The 27,498-nt window shown below is 42.1% G+C and overlaps 1 protein-coding gene across 1 annotated transcript in view; it reads right to left on the bottom strand.

Annotated features, from left to right (window-relative positions):
• The window catches only part of beag (IC cytokine homolog beag), a 28,979-nt gene extending 1,970 nt beyond the window's left edge, over positions 1-27,009 (bottom strand). Inside the window, exons 1-12 of the mRNA XM_076175298.1 lie at positions 26,858-27,009; positions 25,414-25,471; positions 24,831-25,013; positions 21,266-21,436; positions 20,254-20,368; positions 18,458-18,597; positions 12,487-12,661; positions 12,112-12,234; positions 6,534-6,778; positions 2,984-3,211; positions 1,594-1,705; positions 90-331 (exon numbers count right to left, since the gene is read on the bottom strand). Coding sequence (XP_076031413.1) covers positions 90-331; positions 1,594-1,705; positions 2,984-3,211; positions 6,534-6,778; positions 12,112-12,234; positions 12,487-12,661; positions 18,458-18,597; positions 20,254-20,368; positions 21,266-21,436; positions 24,831-25,013; positions 25,414-25,471; positions 26,858-26,867 — 1,802 coding nt within the window. The 5' untranslated portion in view covers positions 26,868-27,009. The remainder of the gene's footprint in view (positions 1-89; positions 332-1,593; positions 1,706-2,983; positions 3,212-6,533; positions 6,779-12,111; positions 12,235-12,486; positions 12,662-18,457; positions 18,598-20,253; positions 20,369-21,265; positions 21,437-24,830; positions 25,014-25,413; positions 25,472-26,857) is intronic.
• Between the last annotated feature and the right edge of the window lie 489 nt (positions 27,010-27,498).

Raw genomic sequence — 27,498 nt, 5'->3', positions numbered from 1 at the left:
TGATGTGGTGAGGATACTGGTTCTTAGCAACCTTTCCTCAAGGGGGGATGAACCAAAAGAGAAAAAATATACATATTCCTTCTACTCACATAACAACTGCTGCCTCACTCTCCTTTCTACGCTTGAGAATCTGCTGAATCTGCTGCCACTCTCGATTTAGCTCAGCATTCTTGTCCTTCTCCTTGCCAATCCTTCGAGTCTTCCTTCCATCTGCCATCTTGACACCATACTGGAAGGCAGCCTTTGGCATAGCCTCACGTTGGTTCATGTAGTCGCTGTATTCCTCCTGAGTGTCAAAGTCCCATCTACCAACAGGTCCCTTCTTGTTGCCCTGGTGAAAGTAATACAATGAATATTAATAAGACAGTAATAACTACCTTCATAACAATCTTATTAATTATGGGGTGATTTTTGGATAAGTGATTTGGAACACTGTTACTTGGCTGAGACAATATCAAATTAACATTTTCTGGGCCAAAGGCTTTCTATGCATGACTGAGACCTAAAGTTGGCTGGTTTACCTCTGCCATTTCGTCATATGAAGACCTTTGCCTCATATTATCTATCTAAATAACAGGAAGGTGGCCAGCCAAGTCATGCACCCCACCCTTACCCATCCCAATTTTCTCTGTCATCCATTTCTTTCTCTTTCATCTTAGCTCCTCATGCACACAAAGTAATTCATGGTGCAAATAAGAACATCCATTAACAACTTCCCTCTACTGTCCTTTCTTCTCTTGGCAGATACACCTATGCACAAAAGGCCACTCCCTACCCTCATGGGCTCAGTCTGGAGACTGAGTGTTATGCACCTCTAGAAGAGGGTGAGGGTGCTGATGGGCTTTGAAGAGACACAGCAGGGTGTATTCTTCCTCTATCTCACAAGATCCACTAGCAGGTTCTTACTGTGCCCTCTCAATACAAAATTATATAGGCAAAATGCAACACCATATACAGTCCTATTCAACAAAAGCTTGTGGGAGATAATATGGGAACACAACCAGTTTGTACACCTTACCCCCATTAATGATTGAGAGACATGCCCTCCTCAACTCCTAGGCCTCCTTAGCCCCTACCCTACTGACCAGTGCCTTACATTTGCAAAAGCAAAATCTAAAAGTACATAACCATATCAAAAGGGTTGAATCAAAACCCCGTTTCACTCAAGGTCAGTATTATTCAATATAAAATATCTAAAGAATGGCACTGTGTTGAAGTTCTAGGTTAAAAGGTTGGCTAATTGAGGTGTTCAAGTGGATCAAAGGCTTTAACAAGGGTAGTGCAAACAAGGTCATCATATTAAAACAACAGGGCAGGACTCCCAGTAATGGATTTAAACTGGACAAATTTAGATTTAAGAAGGAAAAGACAAGAACTGGTTTACTGATAGGGTGGTCAACGAAGGGAATAGACTTAGTAACTATGTAGTGAGTGCTGAAACTATCAGTTGTTTTAAGAAATGGTTAGACAACTTTATGGATGGGGATGACAGGTGGTGATGGATTATGGAGCTGCCTAGTGTACGCTTTATGGTCTCTTGCAGTCTCCTTCATTCTTATGTTCAAAATAACAGCCTTACAAAACCCTACTTACCATATCCATCTTGGTATAATCTGCCTCATCATCGGAGTCATCAATGGCATCCTGCATCTCTGCCATGCCTGGGTAGCACTCCAGGTAGTGGTCATCTTCCCTCACCTTGTTACTGAGGACAAAGAAAACAACATGAATGTTGCATTTGGTACATATACCATGGGCTTTTTCCCCCTTACAAGGGAGATAGCCAAAGTTAAAGAGATAAATCCACTCCCACCCATTTCATCCCCACATACTCCACTCCTATTCACCACTCCTCCCTTCCTCGCTTTTTTCTTGGCTCCTCCTGGATGACGGGTCATCCCTGTATGTTGCCCACTGCTCTGGGTCAGAGGCAATGCAGCAAGCATTTGGTAAAAGCTAAATTGATCCAATACAAGATGATAAATGATATACAAGAAACAAAATTATTGTACACTCATGCAGGTATAAAAAACAATGGAAGAGCATAGACCACAGGGATAGAGGCATTATGACATTCATTTGAGGATTCTAATGAAGATGTGGAGGTGCTGTGTCTTGCTGCATTGCTTCTGACCAGGCAATAGGGAGGTGGCAGGGATGGCCTTTCATCCACAAGGAGCCAAGATAAAAGGGGAAACAAACGGGTGTGGGATGGGTGGAGGGTGGATGAAGGGTGAGTATATACCTTTACTAGCCACCTTCCTTTTATAGGGGAAGAGGTCTTTTGCCATATGCATATATGTACGTCAGCAAACAACAACTGGCTCACCTCCCACTTTTCTCCATTTTCTTTAACTATCTCTAGCTCTCTGCCCACCCTCTCATTTACCTCCTGCACCACCCCATCCATGTAAACATTGAACAGCCATGGTGACATGACACATCCCTAAGGCAGCCCCACTTTTACCTCAAACCACCCGCTCTCTCCATTTCCAATTCTAACAAAGGCTCTACTACTTCTATAAAAACTCTTCACTGCCCTTAACAGCTTTCCCCCAATCCCATGTATCTGCAAAACCTCCCACATACACAGAGTAAAAGTTAACATTCTAATTATATACAAATAGGCTTCTTCCCCTTTATGAGGGAGGTAGCCAGCCAAGGCATGCACCCAACTCCACCCATTGCACTCCCATCTGCCACCCATTTCCATTTCATCTTAGCTCTTAGTGAAAATTACTCCCTATAAAGAGGAAGCTCGCTGGCTGAGCGGGTTAGGGCGTCGTTACTTGCGGCGAAGGTCGAGGTGAGGGCGGTTCGAATCCTGCCACTGGCAAAGTTGAACCAAGGGCATGGTTCATTAAATTCCACGCTACAAAGCTCTCTGTGAGGGGCACAGTCCTAGCCTCCCGATAGCGGGGGGGGGGGGGAGTGTGTGACGTTAAACCATATCATCATCACTCCCCATAAAATTCTAACTTACCTCTTGGGCATCAACTGTTGAGCAAGAGTGGGTGGCTGCTGTGGTTGTTGTGGCTGGGCAGGTGCAGCCTTGTTGTCCACCTTGACATCAGCTCCAGTGGGCCAAGATGCCTGCAGACGCTCTTCAGCAGCCTTCATCTCCTGCCGTACTTCCTCTTGGGCAGATCGGTTGAAGTACGACCCTCTCTGAGTCTTTCGCTCACGGTCATGTTCTCGTTCTCTGTCAGACCTGGATGAAAAGAATGTTACTCATTATATGAACAATAACGACTAGTCACTGCAACTACAAGTTAACAGCCAAGCAATTCAACTTTGGCTACATACCTCATCTCTACATCAACAACACTCTAATACCACACACAAACACACCAAAAATTCTTGGTGTAACATATGATACATCCATGTCTTTCAAACAACACCTCACAAACATAAAAAACAAATGCACACCTAGACTTAATGCACTTAAGTCAATCACTGGAATGACATTTGGACAAAACAAAGAAACTAATATAACAATATACAAACAATGCATACGCTCAGTGTTGAATTATGCGAGTCCTGCATGGGCTCCTAATCTCAGTGAGACACCACAACACCCTTCAAATCATACAAAACAAAGCCCTAAAAACAATTACAGGCTGCACAAATACAACACCAACAGACCATTTACACCATGAAACAAAAGTCCTCAAAGTCAAGGACCACCTCGACATGAGAGGCACACAAACACTTGCCGCAGCCACCACAAACACATCACACCCGCTACACTACATAGCAGAACACCCACACACACCAAGAAACATTAAAACAACACCCAAAGACCTTTATTACGCACAAATACTCTCTTCTCTTCCTCCACAACCACCAAATACCAGCCTCCGGAAACATATTCATAATCATATCACTCACCGCTCCATTAACACACTGAAAGACAACACACTGCTGCATGCCAGACGCCCTGATATCCACCCTTCTGAATCCTCTCTCCCACGAAAGGACAGAGTCCACTTGGCCAGACTGCGGTGCGGCCACCACCCAGCACTTCTAAGCTACCAGAAGAGGCTGGATGACCGCATTGTGAACAGCTGCCCAAGATGTAACACTTCACCCCATACCATACAACACATAATGGAAGACTGCATTATACACAATCATGCATGCAAACAACACAACATACACTCTATAAAGGATTTGTAGGAAAACCCAGTTTCGGCTGTAGCATTCCTTGGGGAGATGGGAACGACAACAACAACAACAACTTTGGCTAAAGATGCTAGAATTATTACATACATATACCAAAGTCTTTTTCCCCCTTAGATGGGAGGTAGCCAAAACACAAAGGCATAGAAACCACTCCCACCCATTCCATCCCTAACATACTCCACTCCCCTCTACACTCTCTCTAATCTTGGCACCTCCTGGATGGCAGATCATCCCTGCATCTTGCCCAGTGCCCTGAGTCAGAAGCAGTGTCACAAGACACAGCACATCCACAGCAAGGTCGCTTCAATAAATTGGCAACCCCGCCCACTCTCCATCCCCTCATGCAGAAAAGATGACAGGGAGAAATCCCTTCATGCTGCATCCCTGATGAAGTCCTATCTTTAACTCAAACCATTCACTCTCCATTTCTAATCCTAACACAAGCTCTACTACAGCTTTACTCCTATCCCATTTATCTGCAATATCTCCCACAATGCCTTCCTGTCTACCCTGTCATAAGCCTTAACTTTTCCTATACCTTTCTCACACACCTGTCTTACCACATAAATCTGATCTACGCAACCCCTACCTGTCCTAAACCAATACTGTTCCTCACCAATTACTCCCTCTGTTCCTCTCTTAATCCTCTCAATCAAGCCCCTCCCATAAGCCTTCCCAACTACACTTAACAAGCTGACCCCTCTGAAACTACTACACTCACACTTGTCCCCTTTTCCCTTGTAAAGTGGAACTATATAGGCACTCCTCCAGTCCTCTGGCACTCTACCCTCTCTTAAACATTAAATAACCTCACCAGCCAGTTCACCATCACTGTACCTCCTTTTTTCAGACATTCTGTATGACACTGATCCAACCTAGGTGCCTTACCTGCTCCCATTATCTTAACAACTGACTCCACTTCATCTCTTTATTTCTCCTTCATTTTTCTCACTCATCATGGTCGTTTTCTTTGCGCTTCCCACTGCTACTACCTTTCCCTCCCTATCCTCTTTCACATTTAGCAACTCTCTAAAATACTCTGTCCACCTTCCTCTCACTGCCTTCTCTTCCATTATTTAAAAACTTGGGAAACATAGGAGGGATACAAGGCAACCTACTAAACTGGATGATTTCCTGAATGGTAGAACCATGAAAAAGTATTCAGGTTGGAAGGAGGTGATTAGTGGAGTCCTGCAAGGATCTGTATTGGCTCTAATAATGTTCGCTATTTATGTGAATGACATGAATGATGATGTGGAATGTTACATGAGCTTCTTTGCAGACAATGCTAAATTGTTGAGGAAAGTGAAAACCAAAGCAGACTGCGAATCGCTACAGAGAGAGCTGAACAAGGTTTGGAAATGGAGTCAGAAGTGGGAAGTGGACTTCAACATTAAGAAGTGTAGCATAATGGAGTTCAGAAAAAGTATAAAAAAAAAATATATATATATATATATATCAGGCCAATATACAATTGGAACAAAGGAGGTAAAGAAAGTGGGAGCTGAAAAAGACATGGGAGTAATTATCTCAAATGACTTGTCCTCTGATAAACAAGTAAACAAAATTGTCGGAGAATCCTATAACTTGCTAAGATCAATAAAAGTGGTGTTTACCTATTTGGATGAAGAAATTATTAAAAAAAATATTAGTCACATTAATAAGGCCTAGACTGGAGTATGCTGCAACATTATGGTCACCCAGCACCAAAAAGAATATAAAGAAAATTGAAAGAATCCTGAGAGCAATCATGAAAATAGCCCCAGCACTTTTAAACTTGTAGAATCATGAAAGGCATGGGAATACTTGATAGAGAGGATTTACTAAATTGGGACAAGAGAAACATAAGAATACATGGAAAGAAACTAAAAAAGTATAGTTATAGAAGAGATCTGAAGAAAAACAGTTTTCCACACAAAGTGGTGGACACTTAGAACAAGCTGGACAAAACAATAGTGTATGCAAAACCCATACACAAATTTAAGAGAAAACTAGACACTGAGATATAAAGGCAGGACACAACGAGCATAGCTCCCCTTTCCATAAGATACAACTAGGTAAATACAATTAGATAAATACACACATACATATGTACCATAGACAACATACACCCATCAAAAACCCTCCTATCTTAGTACCTCACACTTAGCAAAGGCAAATAAGAAACTGAACATACATATGCTGCCTCCACCCCCCAAATACAATCATACCCACTACTGTTTATTACATCAATGGTCTTAATAAGCTGTGACCACTTTTTCATCCATTCTTCAGTGGAATGATATCTGATATTGAAAAGAACATGATCTGTACAATTAGCAATCATGTTGAAGGAATTAGGTACTAACCTTTCTCTGTCCCTCTCTCCTCTCTCACGGTCTCTGTCTCTTCTGTCACGATCCCGCTCTCTGTCACGATGCTCCCTTTCCCTGCCCCTGTCTCTGTCACGGTTTCTCTCCTTGTTGCGGTCCCTGTCATGGTCTCTATCCCGTTCTCTGTCCCTTTCCCTGTCTCTGTCAGTGGCCTTGTTGAGGGATGGTACATAATCTCCAATGTCACCATAAATGCTTTCATCTGCTCCACCTTTGGCATTCTGAAAGGAAAAATCATTATCAATCAATCTGTTCCCAGGTCTCTCTTATAGGAGACTCATGGCTCCCAGGTAACCAGCCATGATCACCTGGTATGCCCATAAGTTACTCAGGGGAAGAAATATTGTGTTGTCATCCAGGGAATGTTAGTGCAGACCTTTGTGGGATGAGACATACAGTGGCTTCTGTATGGTGGTTTCATCTGGATTATATGGTCAGGCCTACTACAGTCTGATTATATGGTTAGGCCTATTACAGTTTGATTATATGGGCAGGCCTATTGCAGTTTGATTATACAGTCATGCCTATTCTATGATGATGCAGTTTTAATACTGCATGATATCCTGAACATAAGCATGTTAGTGTGGTTCTTACATCTCTTGTGAGGGATTTTTCTGCAGAGCTGAGTACTGAATTACCAAAAACAATTACTAATGCAAACCGTTGTATCAAAGCAATGTTAAGGAGGTGCCAAGATAAGAGGGAGGGAGGAAGGTGGAGGGGAGTGGAGTGTGGTAGGGATGGAATAGGTGGGAGTGGTTTTTCTGCCTTGGTTTTTTGGCTACCTCCCTTATAAGGGGGGAAAAGCCTTTGGTATATGTATGTATAATATATTTCATTCTACATACATACATATACCAAGGCTTTTTCCCCCTTACAAGGGAGGTAGCCAAAAAGGAAAAGGCATAAAATCATTCCCACCCATTCCATCCCTAAATACACTCCACACACCCTCCACCCTCCCTCTTATCATAGCACCTCCTGGATGACGGGTCATCCCTGCACCTTGTCCACTGCCCTGGGTCAGAAGCAGTGTCGCAAGACACAGCACATCCACAGCAAGACCGCTTCATTAAATCGGCGACCCCCCCTCTACGTCCCCCCATGCATAAAAGGAGAATACAGGGACAGAGATTAGGAGAGGAACAGAGGGAGTAATTGGTGAGGAACAGTGTGGATTTAGGACAGGTAGAGGTTGTGTAGATCAGATCTTTGTGGTAAGACAGATATGTGAGAAAGCTATAGGAAAGGGGAAGGATCTTTTTTGGGCTTTTATGGATCTGGAAAAGGCTTACGATAGGGTAGACAGAAAGGCACTGTGGGAGGTTATGCAGATATATGGGATAGGAGGAAAGCTTCTAGGAGCTGTCAAGAGTTTTTATGAGAGTAGTAGAGCTTGTAGGTAGTAGGTGCTCAGATGAGAGGGAGGGTGGGAGGGGTGTGGAGTGTATGTAGGGATGAAATGGGTGGGAGTGTTTTTATGCCTTTCCCTTTTTGGCTACCTCCCTTGTAAGGGGGAAAAAGCCTTGGTATATGTATGTAGTAGAGCTTGTGCCAGGATTAGAAATGGAGAGAGTGAGTGGTTCGAGGTAAAGGTGGGACTTCGTCAAGGATGCGTTGTCGCCCTGGCTGTTCAACTTATACATGGATGTGGTAGTGCGAGAGGTAAATGCAAGGGTAGTGGGACAGGGATTGGAGATGGTTAAAGAAAATGGAGAAAAGTGGGAGGTGAGCCAGCTGTTGTTTGCTGACGACACTGCGCTTGTGGCAGGATCGGAGGAGGGACTGAGGAAGTTGGTGACAGAGTTTGGGAGAGTATGTGATAGAAAAAAGCTAAAGATAAATGTGGGTAAAAGTAAGGTGATGAGATGTACAAGGGGTGAAAGTGGCAGTAGACTGGAGGTGAGCATTAAGGGAGAGCGACTGGAGGAAGTGGATAGTTTTAGATACTTGGGTGCAAATGTGGCAGGAAAAGGTGGAGTGAAGTTGGAGGTAGAATGTAGATTGAGAGAAGCGAGTAAATGCCTTGGTGGATTAAAGAGTGTAATGAGGAATAGACATTTGGGAATGGATGCTAAGAGGAGACTGTATGAAGGAGTGATTGTGCCAACAGCACTGTATGGGGCAGAAACATGGAACATAAGAGAGGAAGAGAGAAGGAGTTTGAATGTGTTTGAGATGAGGTGTCTGAGAAGTATGATGGGGGTTACTAGGCTAGTGAGAAATGAGGTGAGGAGAAGAACGGGGATGGAAAGGGAGTTGTTGTTGTTGTTGTTGTTGTTGTCGTTCCCTAGACTGTCTGTCCGAGCAGTCCCGTCTCCACAAGGAAGGCCACAGCCGAAACTGGGTTTTCCCACAAATCCTTTATAGAGTGTATGTTGTGTTGTTTGCGTGCATGATTGTGTATAATGCAGTCTTCCATTATGTGTTGTATGGTATGGGGTGAAGTGTTACATCTTGGGCAGCTGTTCACAACACGGTCATCCAGCCTCTTCTGGTAGCTTAGAAGTGCTGGGTGGTGGCCGCATCGCAGTCTGGCCAAGTGGACTCTGTCCTTTCGTGGGAGAGAGGATTCAGAAGGGTGGATATCAGGGGGTCTGGCATGCAGCAGTGTGTTGTCTTTCAGTGTGTTAATGGAGCGGTGAGTGATATGATTATGAATATGTTTCCGGAGGCTGGTATTTGGTGGTTGTGGAGGAAGAGAAGAGAGTATCTGTGCGTAATAAAGGTCTTTGGGTGTTGTTTTAATGTTTCTTGGTGTGTGTGGGTGTTCTGCTATGTAGTGTAGCGGGTGTGATGTGTTTGTGGTGGCTGCAGCAAGTGTTTGTGTGCCTCTCATGTCGAGGTGGTCCTTGACTTTGAGGACTTGTTTCATGGTGTAAATGGTCTGTAGGTGTTGTATTTGTGCAGCCTGTAATTGTTTTTAGGGCTTTGTTTTGTATGATTTGAAGGGTGTTGTGGTGTGTCTCACTGAGATTAGGAGCCCATGCAGGACTCGCATAATTCATCACTGAGCGTATGCATTGTTTGTATATTGTTATATTAGTTTCTTTGTTTTGTCCAAATGTTGTTCCAGTGATTGACTTAAGTGCGTTAAGTCTAGGTGTGCATTTGTTTTTTATGTTTGTGAGGTGTTGTTTGAAAGACATGGATGTATCGTATGTTACACCAAGAATTTTCGGTGTGTTTGTTTGTGGTATTAGAGTGTTGTTGATGTAGAGATGAGGTATGTATTTGTGTTCTTTTGTCCAGTTGGTGAGAAGTGTTGCTGTAGATTTGGTTGGAGCTATTTTGAGTCTGTTTGTGATGAACCATGTGTTGAGTGTGTCAAGGTAAGGCTGGATTATTTCTGCAGCTTTGTCTGTGTTACGATGTGTGCATGTGATTGTTATGTCGTCTGCGTAGGAAGAGATTTGTATTTCTGAGGTGTCTGGTGTGGGTAAGTCATGCATGTATAGATTAAATAATGTGGGGGATAGAACTGAGCCCTGTGGTACTCCGTTCTTAATGTTTCTTATGTGTGATGAGGAGACTGTATGAAGGAGTGATTGTGCCAACAGCACTGTATGGGGCAGAAACGTGGAATATAAGAGAAGAAGAGAGAAGGAGTTTGAATGTGTTTGAGATGAGGTGTCTGAGAAGTATGGTGGGGGTTACTAGGATGGATAGAGTGAGAAATGAGGAGGTGAGGAGGAGAACAGGGGTGAAAAAGGATTTGGGAGATAGGGTTGATGAAAGAATATTAGGATGGTTTGGACACATGGAAAGAATGAGTGAAGAAAGACTAGTAAAAGAGGTATGGAAGGCAGATGTGGAGGGAGTGAACATGAGGGGACGTCCTAGGATGAGGTGGATGGATGGGGTGAAGGGGGCTTTGGGGAAGAGGGGAATGTCTGTTGAGGAAGGAAGGGAGAGGACGGAAGACAGAGATGAGTGGAGAATGGTTGTATATGGATGATGTTGTGACTGCATGAGGAGGAATAGGCGGGGAGGTGGGGGCCGGGGTAGTATGTGTGAGTAAATTTTGACGCAGCCCGAAGGGATTTCTCCCCGTCCTCGCCTTATATGCAGAGGGGGACGGAGAGGGGGGGTCGCCGATTAAATGAAGCGGTCTTGCTGTGGATGTACTGTGTCTTGCGACACTGCTTCTGACCCAGGGCGGTGGGCAGGGTGCAGGGATGACCCGTCATCCAGGATGTGCTCAGATGAGAGGGAGGGTGGGAGGGGTGTGGAGTGTATGTAGGGATGAAATGGGTGGGAGTGTTTTTATGCCTTTCCCTTTTTGGCTACCTCCCTTGTAAGGGGGAAAAAGCCTTGGTATATGTATGTATGTATGTGCGATGATTGGCCATTATATGACACATGAGCATTCCTGCCTGCCAGATAATTGGCCAGCCATCTTTTGGTGTTATTGTGCATGTCTGTGTTATATATTTTATTTGTTAGGTTGTGGCGGGGGATAGCATCAAAAGCTTTACTAATGTCCAATGTTATAAGAAGTGTTCTGTGGTGGGGCCTATCTGAATTGATGCCATCTAAAATTCTTTGTGTGAGGTTTGTCAGAAGAGTGTTTGTGGAGTGTAGTGGCCTAAAACCGTGTTGTGAGTCAGCAAGGGGAATATATGGTGTGAGGGAGTTGAGAGATAGGGTTGATGAAAGAGTATTAGGATGGTTTGGACACATGGAAAGAATGAGTGAAGAAAGACTAGTAAAAGAGGTATGGAAGGCAGATGTGGAGGGAGTGAACATGAGGGGACATCCTAGGATGAGGTGGATGGATGGGGTGAAGGGGGCTTTGGGGAAGAGGGGAATGTCTGTTGAGGAAGGACGGGAGAGGACAGAAGACAGGGGTGAATGGAGAATGGTTGTATATGGATGATGTTGTGATACACGAGGTGGAATGGGCGGGGGGATGGGGGGTGAGGTAGTATGTGTGAGCAAAATTTGACACAGCCCGAAGGGATTTCTCTCCGTCTTCGCCTTTTATGCATGGGGGGACGGAGAGGGGGGGTCACCAATTTAATGAAGCGGCCTTGCTTTGGATGTGCTGTGTCTTGCGACACTGCTTCTGACCCAGGGCAGTGGACAAGGTGCAGGGATGACCCGTCATCCAGGAGGTGCTAAGATAAGAGGGAGGGTGGAGGGGTGTGGAGTGTATTCAGGGATGGAATGGGTGGGAATGATTTTATGCCTTTTCCTTTTTGGCTACCTCCCTTGTAAGGGGGAAAAAGCCTTGGTATATATATGTAGTATTTTTTCCCCCACCACAGAAAATGAATACTCAGAGAAATGGTACAGGACAGCAAACACGGGGTTGGGGGACAGCATAACGGAGGGACAGTCGTAGTATAAAAGTGTCATCATTTCTCTATGAACAGAATTTTCCTCTATCATAGACAAAATGATGTGTGGCTCTGGTCCGTAGGGGCGCCCCATATAGACCCTAAAGTATCAACTGCATGCTACTTTGCCACAATAACAAGCAGCCAATATTGGCTTCAGAATCATGAAAAAAATTCAGGAAGTATAAGAAATGTAAGAAAATTTTATTTACCTCATTCTTCCCCTTCTCCTTCTTTTTCTGTTTCTTGGTGGCACGTCCAGTTCGAAGATATGACAGGATCTGTGTCAGCTTCTGGATAACTATGTCATTGGTAGTGAAAGTTGCTTGCATGTTCTGAAAAGAAATTAAGAATTATTCACTATCTAGAGGACAGGATAATAAGAAAATGACAGGAAAATTTCCTAAACTAAACTGGGAGGGCTTGCTACATAAAAAAGTTGTACATGTGGACTTTAATGAGATGCCTTGAAGAGCAAGAAAGAGACAAAAAGAGAGAGAATTAGAGAGAAGGACCACGTGCCATGAGGATGCATGCATTAAACTTAAAACATCAAAAAATGTTACAAAAATCATTGTTCCCATTACCTCAATACCCTGTAAATCAGCCTTGGATCGGATAACTGTTGTTGGAATATCACTCTCAGCAGCATCATCATCCAGGTCAATGGCATATGCCATCCGCCCTGACAAGAACAAATCATTGAACTCTGGTGGTTTGCTGTTGAATACAGCATTGAAGATCCTGCGGCCACTATTGGTCCTGCAAAAAATTTGTCAGGTGTCAATCATGATGAAAAATGTTCAAGTACTAATCTATTTTTGTGTAGCTAAGGAGTGTAATAAACTTGTAAGTGGATGAAGGAGAGGTTCAAAATGTCATGACAAAGTGGGGGTACACCAGATTCAGCTGTTAGGCCCTACTGTGGACAAAGTGTCTTGCTGTATTGTTTTCAACATGAACAGTGAGCAGATGACAAGAATGACCACTCATCCACAAGGAGCTATAATAAATGGCAAAACAAATGGGTGTTGGATGGATGAAGAGCACATGTATACATTGGCTGGCCATCTCCCATGAAAGAGGGAAGAGGCCTTTTGGTATATGTATGTATGTATGATGTAGCCAGAAGGGATTTCTCCCCCATCTTCAATGTTTCTGCATAAGGGGATGGAGAGGGGGAGGGTTGCTGATTAAATGAAGCCGCTTTGCTGGGGATGTCCTGTGTCTTGCTGTATTGCTTCTGACCCAGAGCAGTGGGCAAGATGCAGGGATGACCTGTCATGCATGAGTAGCCAAGATGAGAGGAAGGGAGGGGTGGTGGATGGGAGTGGAATGGGTGGGGATGAAATGGATGGAAGAGGAATTATGCCTTTTGACTTTGGCTTTTTCCCTGGTAAGATGGAAATAGCCCTTAGTATATGTATGTATGTATGTAAGGTGCATACAACTATGGCTTTTTAGAGCTCAACCTCAGCACTACAATCACATTCCCTAAATTTAATATAATTTAGGCACCTTTTAGAATGAAACTTATACATGTCACCACATCATGAGGGTTATATAAATGTTGCCTATAGTTCCCATTTATCTATCTATTTACCAAAATACTTTTACACCCTTACATGGTAGATAGCCAGCCAAAGCATACACCCACCCTCACTGAACAAAAACCTGCAGCCCCACACTGGCTGGCAATGGTCATTAGGCCCTCCCACCGATCCCTCTGAAATTTTGAAATGTTGTCATTGTGACAAAAATGGAAATAAGCTTATTTCCATTAGTCACAATGACATAACTCGTCGGATTGCTCACCATAATAAAGACTCAGTGAAATCAGAATAGAGACTGACCTAACCTAATGCCCTCGGGGAACTACCAAGTCATAATCTAGGTCATTCCTTTTGTAGGGTCTGGTTGGCTCAAATGCTATCGTCTTTGCTTCATAATAAGCTCTCACTAAGGCAAAGGTTCGAGTCTTTGCGGTGGAGCTTATTTCCATTTGTTACAATGACACGCAACTTGTAGGATGGCTCGCCATAATAAAGTCTCGGTGAAATTAGAATAGAAACCAAGCTTACCTAGTGCCCTCAGGGAACTACCAGACCATAGTCCAGGTAGTTCCTTTTGTAGGGTCTGGTTGGCTCAAAGCTATCGTCTTTACTTCATAACAAGCAGTCACTAAGGCAAAGGTTCGAGTCCTTGTGGTGGAGCTTATTTCCATAAATATATATTTGGAAGAACATTGCGTAAAGGTGCATAACTTGTTGTTTTAAGCCTGTAGAACAAGAAAATTGAGAAAAATGGGAGATAAGCCAGTAATTTTTTGCTGATGACACTGTACTTGTAGCTGGATCAGAGGAAGGATAAAGGAAGTTAGTGACAGAGTTTGGGAAGGTGTGCACAAGAGGAAAGTTGAAGATAGATGTGGGTAAAAGTAAGGTGATGAGATGTACAAGGGGAGAGGATGGCAGCATATTGGAAGTGAGTATTAAGAGAGAGAGAGACTGGAAGAAGTGGATAGCTTTAGATACTTAAGGGGCGAATGTAATGGGAAAGGGAGGAGTGGAGGTGAAGGTAGAATGTAGATTGAGAAAAGCAAGTAAATGCAATGGGGGATTAAAAAGTGTAATGAGAAATAGACATTTGGGAATGGATGCTAAGAAGAGATTGTATGAAGGGGTGATTGTACTGACAGCACTGTTTGGGGCAGAAACATGGAACATAAGATAGAAAAAGTTTAATGTGTTTGAGATGAAATGCCTGAAAAGTATGGTAAAGGTTACTAAGCTAGATAGTGAGAAATGAGAAGGTGAGGAGGAGAGTGGGGGTGGAAAGGGAGTTGGGAGATAGGGTTGATGAAAGAGTATTGGGATGGTTTGGACACATGGAAAGAATGAGTGAAGAAAAATTAGTAAGAGGTGTGGAAAGCAGAGGTGGAAGGAGTGAACATGAGAGGATGACCAAGGATGAGATGGATGGATGAGGTAAAAGGGGCACTGGGAATGAGGGGAATGTCTGTTGAGGAAGGAAAGGAGAAGACAGAAGATAATGGTGAGTGGATGATGGTTGTGTATGAATGATGCTGTGATGCTTGGAAGGGAGTGGGTGGGTGATGGGGGGTGAGGGAGTATGTGTGAATGATATTTTGACGCAGCCTGAAGGGCTTTCTGCCCATCTTCTCTTTTTCTGCATGAGGAGAGAGTGAGGGTGGGCGCTGATTAAATGAAGCAGCCTTGTTGTGGATGTGCTGTGTCTTGCTGCAGTGCTTCTGACCCAGGGCAATGGGCGAGATGCAGGGATGACCTATCATCCAGGAGGAGCCAAGAAAAGAGGGAGGAGTGGTGAACAGGAGCAGAGTATGTGAAAATGAAACAGGTGGGAGAGGATTTATTCCTTTGACTTTGACTACCTCCCTTGTAGAGGGGGAAAAAAAGCTGTTGGTATATGTATGTATGTAGGACAAGTGTAGGAGTCTGGGTCAGTTTCTATGACAACAGCTATCATGAAAAGGTGTGGAAAGGTACTCACCAGGTTAGTACCTTCCTTGAATGAAAAAATGTTGTGGTGTGTACGTGGGGTAGGTATTGATTGGGGGAATGACAACTTGGGCATGTTCCAGGGACCAAGTAGCCTCTTGGAGCCACACCTCTGGGTGAAGGTAGGTGGTGGTCTCCTTCATTTGAAGTATTGCGGATTAAAATGGCAAAGTATTTATTATCCATTTTCCTTGGCTGTTCAACTTATACATGGATGGGGTGGTGCGAGAGGTGAATGCTAGGGTAGTGAGTCAGGGATTGGAGATGGTTAAAGAAAATGGAGAAAAGTGGGAGGTGAGCCAGCTGTTGTTTGCGGACGACACTGCGCTTGTGGCAGGGTCAGAGGAAGGATTGAGGAAGCTGGTGGCAGAGTTTGGGAGAGTATGTGATAGAAGAAAGCTAAAGATAAATGTGGGTAAAAGTAAGGTGATGAGATGTACAAGGGGTGAAAGTGGCAGTAGACTGGAAGTGAACATTAAGGGAGAGCGACTGGAGGAAGTGGATAGTTTTAGATACTTGGGTGCAAGTGTAGCAGGAAAAGGTGGAGTGAAGGTGGAGGTAGAATGTAGATTGAGAGAAGCGAGTAAATGCCTTGGTGGTTTAAAGAGTGTAATGAGGAATAGACATTTGGGAATGGATGCAAAGAGGAGACTGTATGAAGGAGTGATTGTGCCAACAGCACTGTATGGGGCAGAAACGTGGAACATAAGAGAAGAAGAGAGAAGGAGTTTGAATGTGTTTAAGATGAGGTGTCTGAGAAGTATGGTGGGGGTTACTAGGATGGATAGAGTGAGAAATGAGGAGGTGAGGAGGAGAACAGGGGTGAAAAAGGATTTGGGAGATAGGGTTGATGAAAGAATATTAGGATGGTTTGGACACATGGAAAGAATGAGTGAAGAAAGACTAGTAAAAGAGGTATGGAAGGCAGATGTGGAGGGAGTGAACATGAGGGGACGTCCTAGGATGAGGTGGATGGATGGGGTGAAGGGGGCTTTGGGGAAGAGGGGAATGTCTGTTGAGGAAGGAAGGGAGAGGACGGAAGACAGAGGTGAGTGGAGAATGGTTGTATATGGATGATGTTGTGACTGCATGAGGAGGAATGGGCGGGGGGGGTGGGGTAGTATGTGTGAGTAAATTTTGACGCAGCCCGAAGGGATTTCTCCCCGTCCTCGCCTTATATGCAAAGGGGGACGGAGAGGGGGGGTCGCCGATTAAATGAAGCGGCCTGGCTGTGGATGTACTGTGTCTTGCGACACTGCTTCTGACCCAGGGCGGTGGGCAGGGTGCAGGGATGACCCGTCATCCAGGAGGTGCTCAGATGAGAGGAAGGGTGGGAGGGGTGTGGAGTGTATTTAGGGATGAAATGGGTGGGAGTGTTTTTATGCCTTTCCCTTTTTGGCTACCTCCCTTGGAAGGGGGAAAAAGCCTTGGTATATGTATGTATGTATGTATGTATGCTTAAATCCACCATGGCAGGGCAAGTCTTAGTCAATACGTCAGTGACATGCCCATAGACAAGTTGCAAAATAATCTTTTATGAATGGAGACTTATCTCCACTCAACAAAGAATACTGATAACATTTAACTTCTACTATTCCTCCTTAAATTTCTCCTGTACCACTTCTATGGCTCCTTTTGGCATAATGTCCTCAAGGACACTGGCTATAAGCAATCAAATAGAGCATTGTCTCCCTCAAAAACTGCATAACTTATTAATTGAGCCTCTATCTCTCATGTCACTGGGAAATCTGAAATAACATACATACATATACCAACAGCTTTTCCCCCCTTACAAGGAAGGTAGCCCAAGTCAAAAGCATAAATCCACTCCCACCCACTCCATCCCCACATCTACTCTCCCATTCACCACCCCTACCTCCCTTTTTTCTTGGCCCCTCATGGATAATGGGTCGTCCCTGCATCTCACCCATTACCCTGGGTCAGAAGCAATGTAGCAAGACAGGGCACATCCACAGCAAGGCCACTTCATTTAATCGGCAACCCCCCTCTCCAGCCCCTCATGCAGAAAAAAAGATCGGCAGAAATCCCTTCAAGCTGTGTCAAAATAGCATTCACACATACTCCCTCACCTCACAGCATCATCCATACACAACCATTCTCTACTCACCCCTATCTTGTCTTCTCCCTTCCTTCCTCAACAGACATTCCCCTCATTCCCAATGCCCCTTTTACTTCATCCATCTCATCCTTGGTCATCCCCTCATGTTCACTCCCCACACCTCTGCCTTGCACGCCTCTTTTACTAATCTTTCTTCACTCATTCTTTCCACGTGTCCAAACCATCCCAATACTATTTCATCAACCCTATCTCCCAACTCCCTTTCCACCGCCACTCTCCTCCTCAACTCCTTGGTTCTCACTCTACCCAGCCTACATACATACCAAATGGCTTTTCCCCCCTAAAACATGGGGCAGCCACATCAAAGCATACACCCACCCAACATCCATCTGAAACCCATTCACTGACACCTTCCATCTTATCTCCTCAAGAATGAAATATCCATCTATATAGCAAGGCCTTTTCCCCTTAACCATGGTGACAGCCAAAGTCGAAAGGCATATACACACCCCATCTATTCCACTTCCATCCATCAACCTGACTACCTCCCTTATGAGGGAGATGAAGCCTTTGCTACATAGATATATAGTTTTGTCATTTCATTCTTATGGAGAATGAAATAACAAAGCTATATACAGTATCTATATACCAAGGGCTTCATCCACCTCATAAGGGAGGTAGTCAGCCAAGGCATGCACCCATTCATGTTACTTCCATCTACCATTCATTGTTTCCCTTTCCTCTTAGCTCCTTGTGGATGAGAGGTCATTCCTGTCTCCTGCCCACTGCCTGGGTCAGAAGCAATGCAGCAAGACACTAAGTTAACTTGTTACCATGGTCGTATCATGCAAAAGACCCACAACTAACCTAACACAAATAACCATAGATTTTTACTGAAGTGAAAAAATATAAAAAAGGTTCTTGTTTCAATATACTTACTTGAAAACCTGTTCTTCTTCTTCATTAGTTGGACCAACAACTGGCTGAGGAACTATGACAACTTTTTTCTCCTTCGTTGGCATGGGGACAGTCCTCTCCATCTCCTCCTCAGCCTCTTTGTATTGAATCTCGGATCTCACCTAAAAAATTTAAACTTACATAGTTACACAAGGATGTCAGGTGAAGGAATGATAAGAATATAAAGCATTAGTTGTACCTTATGAATCTGCTTTCTACACTTTTTTGCAAGGCTTTCCTTGTTCATTATTTTCATATGTCCAAACCATCTCAGCACTCTGATCTACTCTATTTCCAACAACTCCTACTCCTGTTAGCCTCACTTCCTTTTTTTAAAACAAATTAAAATGTGCACGAGGGACAAAAGAATTGGTGAAGAATATATAAACTACAATGATGACCTGTTTTCTGAGAAGAGTGCACCTGGAATGAACTAGAAGTAATGCTGGGAATTTATAGTGTCTTTCATATCATTTAACAAAGAAATTAAAGTGACACAAGTAATGATGTGAATGAAAGGGGTGAGGATCTTTTGTCTCTCATGACTAGTCAGTTGTTCAGTTGTTGCAGGGATGACCCATCATCCAGGAGGTGCCAGGAGGAGAGAGGGAGGGCTTGTGAAATGGGAATGGGTGAGGATGAAATAAGTGGGAGTGGAATTGTGCCTTTTGAGTTTGGCTACCTCCTTTGTATGGGGGAAAAAGCCTTGGTATATGTATGTATGTATGAATGGCACTCTACCCTCTCTTAAATAAACATTAAATAACCTCACCAGCCAGTCCACCATAACTGTACCTACTTTCTTCAGACATTCTGCACTGTGGGAGGTACTGCAGATATATGGGATAGGAGGAAAGCTGTTAAGAGCAGTCAAGAGTTTTTATGAGAGTAGTAGAGCTTGTGTTAGGATTAGAAATGGAGAGAGTGAATGGTTTGAGGTAAAGGTGGGACTTTGTCAGGGGTGTGTTATGTCGCCCTGGCTGTTCAATCTTTACATGGATGGGGTGGTGCAAGAGGTGAATGCAAGGGTATTGGGTCAGGGGTTGGAGATGATTAAAGAAAATGGAGAAAAGTGGGAGGTGAGCCAGCTGTTGTTTGCTGACGACACTGCACTTGTAGCAGGATCAGAGGAGGGATTGAGGAAGTTTGTGACAGAGTTTGAGAAGGTGTGTGAAAGAAGGAAACTGAAGATAAATGTGGGTAAAAGTAAGGTGATGAGATCTGCAAGGGGAAAGAGTGACAGTAGGCTGGAAGTGAGCATTAAGGGTGAGAAACTGGAGGAAGTGGATAGTTTCAGATACTTGGGTGCGAATGTGACAGGAAAGGGAGGAGTGGGGGTGGAGGTAGAATGTAGATTGAGAGAAGCGAGTAAATGCCTTGGTGGATTAAAAAGTGTAATGAGAAATAGACATCTGGGAATTTCTCCACGTCTTCTCCTTTCCTGCATGAGGCAATGGAGAGGGGGGGTCGCCGAATTTATGAAGCGACCTTGCTGTGTCTTGCGACACTGCTTCTGACCCAGGGCAGTGGACAGGATGCAGGGATGACCTGTCATCCAGGAGGTGCCAAGATAGGAGGGAGAGAGGAGGGTGGAGGGGAGTGGAATATATGGGAAATGAAATGGGTGGGAGTGATTTCTATGCCTTTTTCTTTTTGGCTACCCCCCGTGTAAGGGGGAAAAAGCCTTTGGTATATGTATGTATGTATATATGAATGACTAGCCACCTCTCTACTGACCAAACTATTTCTATTTTCCCAACTTCTAAAACATTACTCACCTTCTGAAGTAGGGCATAGTCAAGACCCTTCACCAAATGGGTATGCTCCATGTCACCACCCAAAAACTTGGACTCCTGGATCATTTGCTTGCGCCGTTCAGCGGCATCCAGCCCTCTGTAAACATGATTATTTACTAAGAAACAATTCTCAAGCAGCATTACAATTCAAATTTCTATCCTTTCATTATTAAATGAAAAGGATGCATCAACCTATTACAACTAACATGGGAATGTAACTCATGTGAAGAAGAGAGAGATTGGGAGGAGAATTCAGAAAGAAAAAATATATACAAGAGGTTTGATTAGGGGGTGGGCAACTCAAGGAAGATGGGTGATACAGTATAGATGGAAGGAGGTATCAGAAAGAATGGATAGTAGAGGTAAATGTGATACACTAAGAAGAAAATAATTTAGAAGAAACAGATGAAAAGAAAAAGAAAAAAGAAGACATTAACCCCTTCACTCCGGGCCAAAATCTCACGGGCAGCACGAGCTGCCAGATGTGCGATGTTGCATCATAATACTCTCATTATAAAAAATAAAGTTACCACTGTACTGCTCGTTCTCTTTCCCCCGTGAATTTTGATAACCATAGAAAATATGATGAAGCCAGTTTACAGAGTATGGGGGTCACGCAGGTACAACTACAATATATATAAGACGCCGACATCGGCGTCATCGTATCAAAGGGGTTAACCCCTAGAATATGATGACATTGACATCAGCATCACAAGGCACTGGTGGGTACATGGAGATGCCTGCATTGGCCTCCTGATTATATTTATTTTACAGTTGTAGCTCAGTGAGCCCCGTATTCTGTGAACAGGCTTGATCACATTTTCTGTGGTTATCAATATTTAGGGTGAAAGAGAACAAGTAATAAAGCTGTAACTTTACATCTCATATTGTGATGCATTATTGAATCATCATACATCAGGCAACAGATGCTGGGCACAAGAATTTGACTCATATTGAAGAGATTAAAAGCTCGTACAATAGTAAAATAACTTACGACTTTAAATCTGGAGCCACAGCTCGGTATCCTCCCATGGCTGCTTGGTTGGGATCCTCAGCCTGGTAGTCAGGGTTCTTTCCTTCTCTCCGCTCTTTGGCTCGATCACGGTATTTCTCTGCTAACTCAGCCATTTTCTCTTCTTCCTCCCTCTTAATCCGAGCATAGTAGCTGTGCAAAAGAGTGAACATTAAAGAAGGGTAAACTTGTAGGGAACCAACAGATCCATAAAGAATCAAAAGATGGTGCGCATACTCTCTACAACAATATCTTAAGACTGGAAATCCATAGCCCTACAGCATCTGGCAACATTACTCAGGCCCTCCCATGGAAAAAAATATCAGTGTTGCCTGTGTTCTACAGTGTGGGTCTGTTAGTCACTGGATTGTTGTAGTAGGAGGGGAATAGGAGCTGGCTGCCAATTCTCTGTGAAAGGAGTTAAGATGGAATGGGCAATAAATGGATTTTTAGATGGGTGTATGTTTTCAATCACCCACCACCCCCTTTATAAGGGGGAAAGGGCCTTTTGGAGTACATAAAAAGGAGAAGAAAAACAGGTGAAGTTGAGTATCTGTCTATATACCAAAGGCTTTTTCCGCCAAGTCAAAAGGAAAGTACCCACTTCCACTCATTTCATTCCCATCCACCACCCCTTCCTCCCTCTCATCTTGGCTCCTCATGTATGACAGTTCATCCCTGTATCCTACCCAGTGCCCTGAGTCAAAAGCAATGCAGCAAGGCTACTTCACTTAATCAGTGACCCCACCTCTATGTCACCTCATGCTGAAAAAAGAGAAGACAGGGAGAAATCCCTTTGGGCAGTATCAAAATATCATTTATACATAACCACTCCCTACCCCCGCCACTTTCTCCATCCCTTGCATCACAGTATCATCTATACACAGCCTTTCTCCACTCACCCCTATCTCCTGCCTTTTCCCTTCCATTCTTAAAGCCTTCTTCACCCCATCCATCCATCTCATCCTTGGTCGTCCTTTTAAGTTCATTCCATCCACCTCTGCCTTCCACTCCTCTTTTACTAATCTTTCTTCACTAATTCTTTCCATGTGTCAAAACAATACCAATACTTTTTCATCAGCCATATATACCGTCTCCTTTTCCATCCCTGTTCTCCTCCTCACCTCTTCATTTCTCACTCTATCCAACCTTGTAACCCCTGCCACAATTCTCAGGCATTTCATATCAAACTATTTGAAATTTTCCTCTCTGCCTCTCTTAAATTCATGCAGTGCCGTTGGCACAATCGCCCCTTCATAAAATCTACTCTTTTATTCCATTCCCAAATGCCTATTTTTCATTACATTTTTCATCCCCCAAGGCATTTACTTGCTTCTTTCAGTCTACAATTTACTTCCACCTCCCCTCTTCCCTTTCTTGCCACATGACCCCAAATACCTAAAGCTATCCAGTTCCTCAAACCTCTCTCCTTTAAGACTTCCAACTTGCTGCCATCCTTTCCCTTTGTACATCTCATCACCTTACTTTTACCCACATTTCCCTTCAACTTCTCCTGTCATATACCCTCACAATCTCCCTTAATCCTTCCTTTAATGAAGTTGAGACATTTTCAAGGTACCTTGAAAATGTCTTGAATAGACGAAAACGTTCTGTCACCTTTCATTTTATCTTCCAAGTGGTTTTATTACACATTTTGTGAATCACGTGTTTTTGTGTACTTTTCCATAAGCACACCTGCGAAACTAGTCAGGAATAAACTCAAGACTAAGACTCCTGTAAGGGTAGTAAGTGCTGGGATAATGAAGCAAAGAAGGTCGTAGAAGACAAGAAACAAACATTCACAGACTGGTTACAAAATAGGATGAACCATATGAGAGGTACAAAGAAAAGAGCATACATACATACATATACAAGGGAGGTAGCCAAAAAGAAAAAGGCATAAAAACCATTCCCACCCATTCCTTCCCTAAACACACTCCACTCCCCTCCTCCCTCCCTCTTATCTTGGCACCTCCTGGATGACAGGTCATCCCTGCATCTTGTTCACTGCCCTGGTTCAGAGGCAATGTCACAAGACACAGCACATCCACAGCAAGACCACTTCATAAAATCGGCAACCCTCCCTCCCCATCCCCTCATGCAGAAAAAGGGAAGATGGGGAGAAATCCCTTCGGGCTGCGTCAAATTTTTCTGACTATTTTGCTTATATGCTTGTCTAGTGACATGTCTTTGCTAATAATTACTCCTAAGTCCTTTTCCGAGCTAACTTTTTTACTTCTTTTATGCCAACCTTATACTGCCATGATGTTCTATTCTTACTTCAATCAGAGGGAACCCCTTCCTGCAAAGAACCCACAGATCCCAGCTCCAAGTATAAATAAGACATCCACAGACCCTTCACATCAGATCACCCAGAAGATGGAACCAGGACATTCCGAAACATTGGCAACAATCGGAGAATTATTAAGATACATCAAATTTGAAGATAGAAAGATTGCGCTGTATCGAAGTTACACAATATAATAATCAACAATGAATCCTCTTTAGCCTTCAACCCCATATGTCTACAAGATAATATACTACCTGGTTACACATATATATATATACAGGTAGTCGTCGACTTACGACCTATGCGACTTACGACTGATCGACTTTACGACCACGAGATGGTGCAATAATATCTATTTAATAGAGTAATAGAATTGCAATGTTATGTATTAAATATCATAGGTCAAAGATGATAGGATTTTATTCAATATGCTTAGGCCTAGGCTACGTTTTCCAAAGAAAATCAGATGAAATTATAAACATAGTTCAAAGATGCTAAGATTATTTCAGTATGGTAAATATACAATATCTATATATTATATAAAGGGTAATATATACGGTATATATATATAGACCGACTTGCGTCCAGATCGACTTACGACCTGTCTGTCGGAACCGAACTCAGTCGTAAGTCGACGACTACCTGTATATGTATATATATATATATATATATATATATATATACATGTATGTGTATATATATATATATATATATATATATATATATTTTTGTCTATATATATATATGTATATGTATTTGTATATATATGTATATATATATATATATATATGTGTATATATGTATATATATATATATATATATATATATATATATATATATATATATATATATATATATATCTATATCTATATATCTATATATATATTGGGCCCATTCTGGAAAGGGAATATCAGCATATTTCTTCAATCTTTTTAAGTTATAACCACATTTTTTTCTTACCTCAATTAAGTGACAATGCCACAACAGAAATTTGAATAATTTGCAAAAAATATTGAACTTGCACTACTATATGTGACAACTTTATATGCTCTTTTAACCATAGTACACAATTTAATAAAACCATGACAGAATAAAATTCTCAGTAAAGAGAACAAGACTTATTGTAAAACTACTTGTCATAAAATTAAAAGAATGATTTGCAAACAATTTACCCTTGGTTCTATCTTCCCTTATTGAGTACAGACCTAGAAGAACACTAAAGTGAAATGTCACTTAAGAAAAAAAATGTAATAATACCTCTTCTTTTTCTTCCTCTCCATAGCCCTTGCATCTTCCTTTTCATCCTTCCGTTGCGACTGTCCTTCACGAACTGAAGCAGTTCCTGGCGTGGTACTGGAAGCAGATTCCTTATGTGTTGTTGCCTGGGCACGAGGCGTCATCAAGAGTTTCCGGAAGTCTGCATTTGTGAGGCGCATGGGTCTGGAAAAATTGTGAAAACAGGAAAACATTAAAATTAAAAGTGAATAAATAAATGAAAATAACCAGTTACACAAAATTCCAGAATCATGCAAACACAGATTAACATGAAACTTACGTTGACCAATAGTTTCTAAGCTAATATAATGTAATATCATTTCATAGAAAAAAATTCAAACAAAATAAGAAGTAAGAGAAATGCGTTTGCATGATATTAGAGGAAAACCACTACTAGGTCTTCTATGAGTATAAAAATTACTAAAATTTTACACAAGTCAATCTCAGCAAGAATTAACAAGGAACCTAGTCCTAAGCACCCAAGTTCTCTGCTCCCTAAGCTGCTGAGGCTTACAACAAGCAGGTGTTTATACAGCTTAAACTGACACAAGAACAAAAGACTTACCTGTCATCTGCGCTGGTTTCCCCTGGAGGAGCCAGGGGATTGGAGAAACTTTCATCCCCTGTAAGGAAGAGAAAATCATTACTCAATCATCATAAACACTACACATACTGTTTATCAAGAAAATACATAAATACTTCCACAAAGTGGCTTAGTTTACATGACAATAAATTTCCTCACATAAACAAATATTTAACTTTTGTTGTTCAATAATCTTAACCTAACAATTCCATAGACAAAATAAATCTAGGTATTATTTTAGTTGGGCACATCTACGTGATATAGCATGGGACTGCTTGGACAGACAGTCTAGTTAACAACAACAACGTGATATAGCATTAGAAAATTAAATATTAATTTTGTAAATTATAATACATGAAAACAGTATGTAATTTTCTTTGCGGATATAAATATAAAAAACACATTGCTATAAGCTAATTTACTAATGAACGAAGCTGCTAAGATACAGTCCAGACGCCATGTTATCATCTGTCCAGTCCAGTGACTATCAATTAGATGATGGTTTTCATGTTGTGAACCGGGTGTTCAACGCCAGGTGACTTTAATAAGTACTATTACAAAAATAATAGGGTTCTGCTGTCATCTGTTAATTGCCCTTGATACAATAATAATCAGGCCGTCAGAATTCGTGACAACAATGACCCATATGATCTTCAGAAATTGAGGTACCAAATTACTAAATAAAGGTTAGGTTACGTGTATTAGTTAAGTTAGGTATGCTAGGTTAGGTTAGAATAAATTAATTTATCATCCTTTCATTTCTTCGACCTTGGTATCTACCAAAACAAACATGGCGTATCATTCAACCACCACAGCTTCATTCATTAGTAAATAGGTTTTAGCACCTTTTTTGTTATTGATTTCTGCCTAGAAAACTGCATATTATGTTGTATTATAATTTACTAAACTAATAATTATTTTTCTATTGCTATATTGCATAGGTGTGCACAACTAAAAATTTACCTAGATCTAATGAAAAAAAAAAGTAAAAATTGAATTTGTTTGATGCTGGAATATCTCTGCATATGAGTTACTTAATCTAAATCTAGAAGACAACGAAATGTTTATTGCGACTAACTGAGAACTATGAAGTTTAATTTTAAATTTCATAGCTTATCATTGGACATTGTCATTGAAACGACAAGCATTTGCACACCAGATGATCAGGAGAGCCAACTTATTTGTGGAAAGATGGATTTTTTCTACTTCGCAATTTCATACTCAAAGTGCTTTATGCAAGGTATCTTGCTATATTTATAATATTGATCGCTATGTTATTTGTATAATCATAAGTTTTACAGCAATGCAGATTGCAGGTGAAAAAGAAAGACGACTGATTATCACTACTTAATCATCTAAATTCCACAAGGTATACTTACATATCTATTAATACACAGCTCTACAGTTAAAAGCTGAAGCGACTTACCAACAGGCATTGTGATTGTACTCGTCCCTTAACACATAAATAAATACAAATGTAATTCACAAGGTCAATGTAAACAAACACACTGAGAGTGCGAGTACGTGGTGTGCTACAAATGGTCCTAGCTCCATTCCTGCCACGGGGGACCATCTAAATTCTGAATTCTGAATTCCTAGGAAAGACCACCCGCTTGTCGGGATCGGTTTTTGTGGGAGGGGAAGAATGTCTGTAAGAAAATGAAAATATTAGTGTATAAAAGAGGGCTATTGCCACCGGGCTGGGACCATAATGACAACTATAGGTGGCCCCTTCCTATATAAATATTTATCAACAATTGATTACTCAATAAAGACACATCAAGTACTATTTGAATATAAGTAGTATAATTTTATTTATTTATAGAAATACTAACATTCTCTAATTTATATTTGAAATTACGACTTGATAAATTGGAACTACTGTTGTTGATGAGGCTCTTGCTCCTATTTATATTTACTTAGTTGTATCTTACGAAAAGGGGAACTATGCTCGTGTTGTCTCATCTCTGTACATCACAGTGTTAAGTTTGCTCTTAAATTTGTGTATAGTTTATTTCGTCCAGTTTGTTCCAGACATGCACCACTCTGTGTGGAAAACTTTTTTTC

The sequence above is a fragment of the Oratosquilla oratoria genome, chromosome 37 (assembly GCF_046742065.1).
Source record: "Oratosquilla oratoria isolate Oo_2021 chromosome 37, ASM4674206v1, whole genome shotgun sequence".
Taxonomy (NCBI): domain Eukaryota; kingdom Metazoa; phylum Arthropoda; class Malacostraca; order Stomatopoda; family Squillidae; genus Oratosquilla; species Oratosquilla oratoria.
This window is presented reverse-complemented; position numbering and strand designations above follow the sequence as displayed.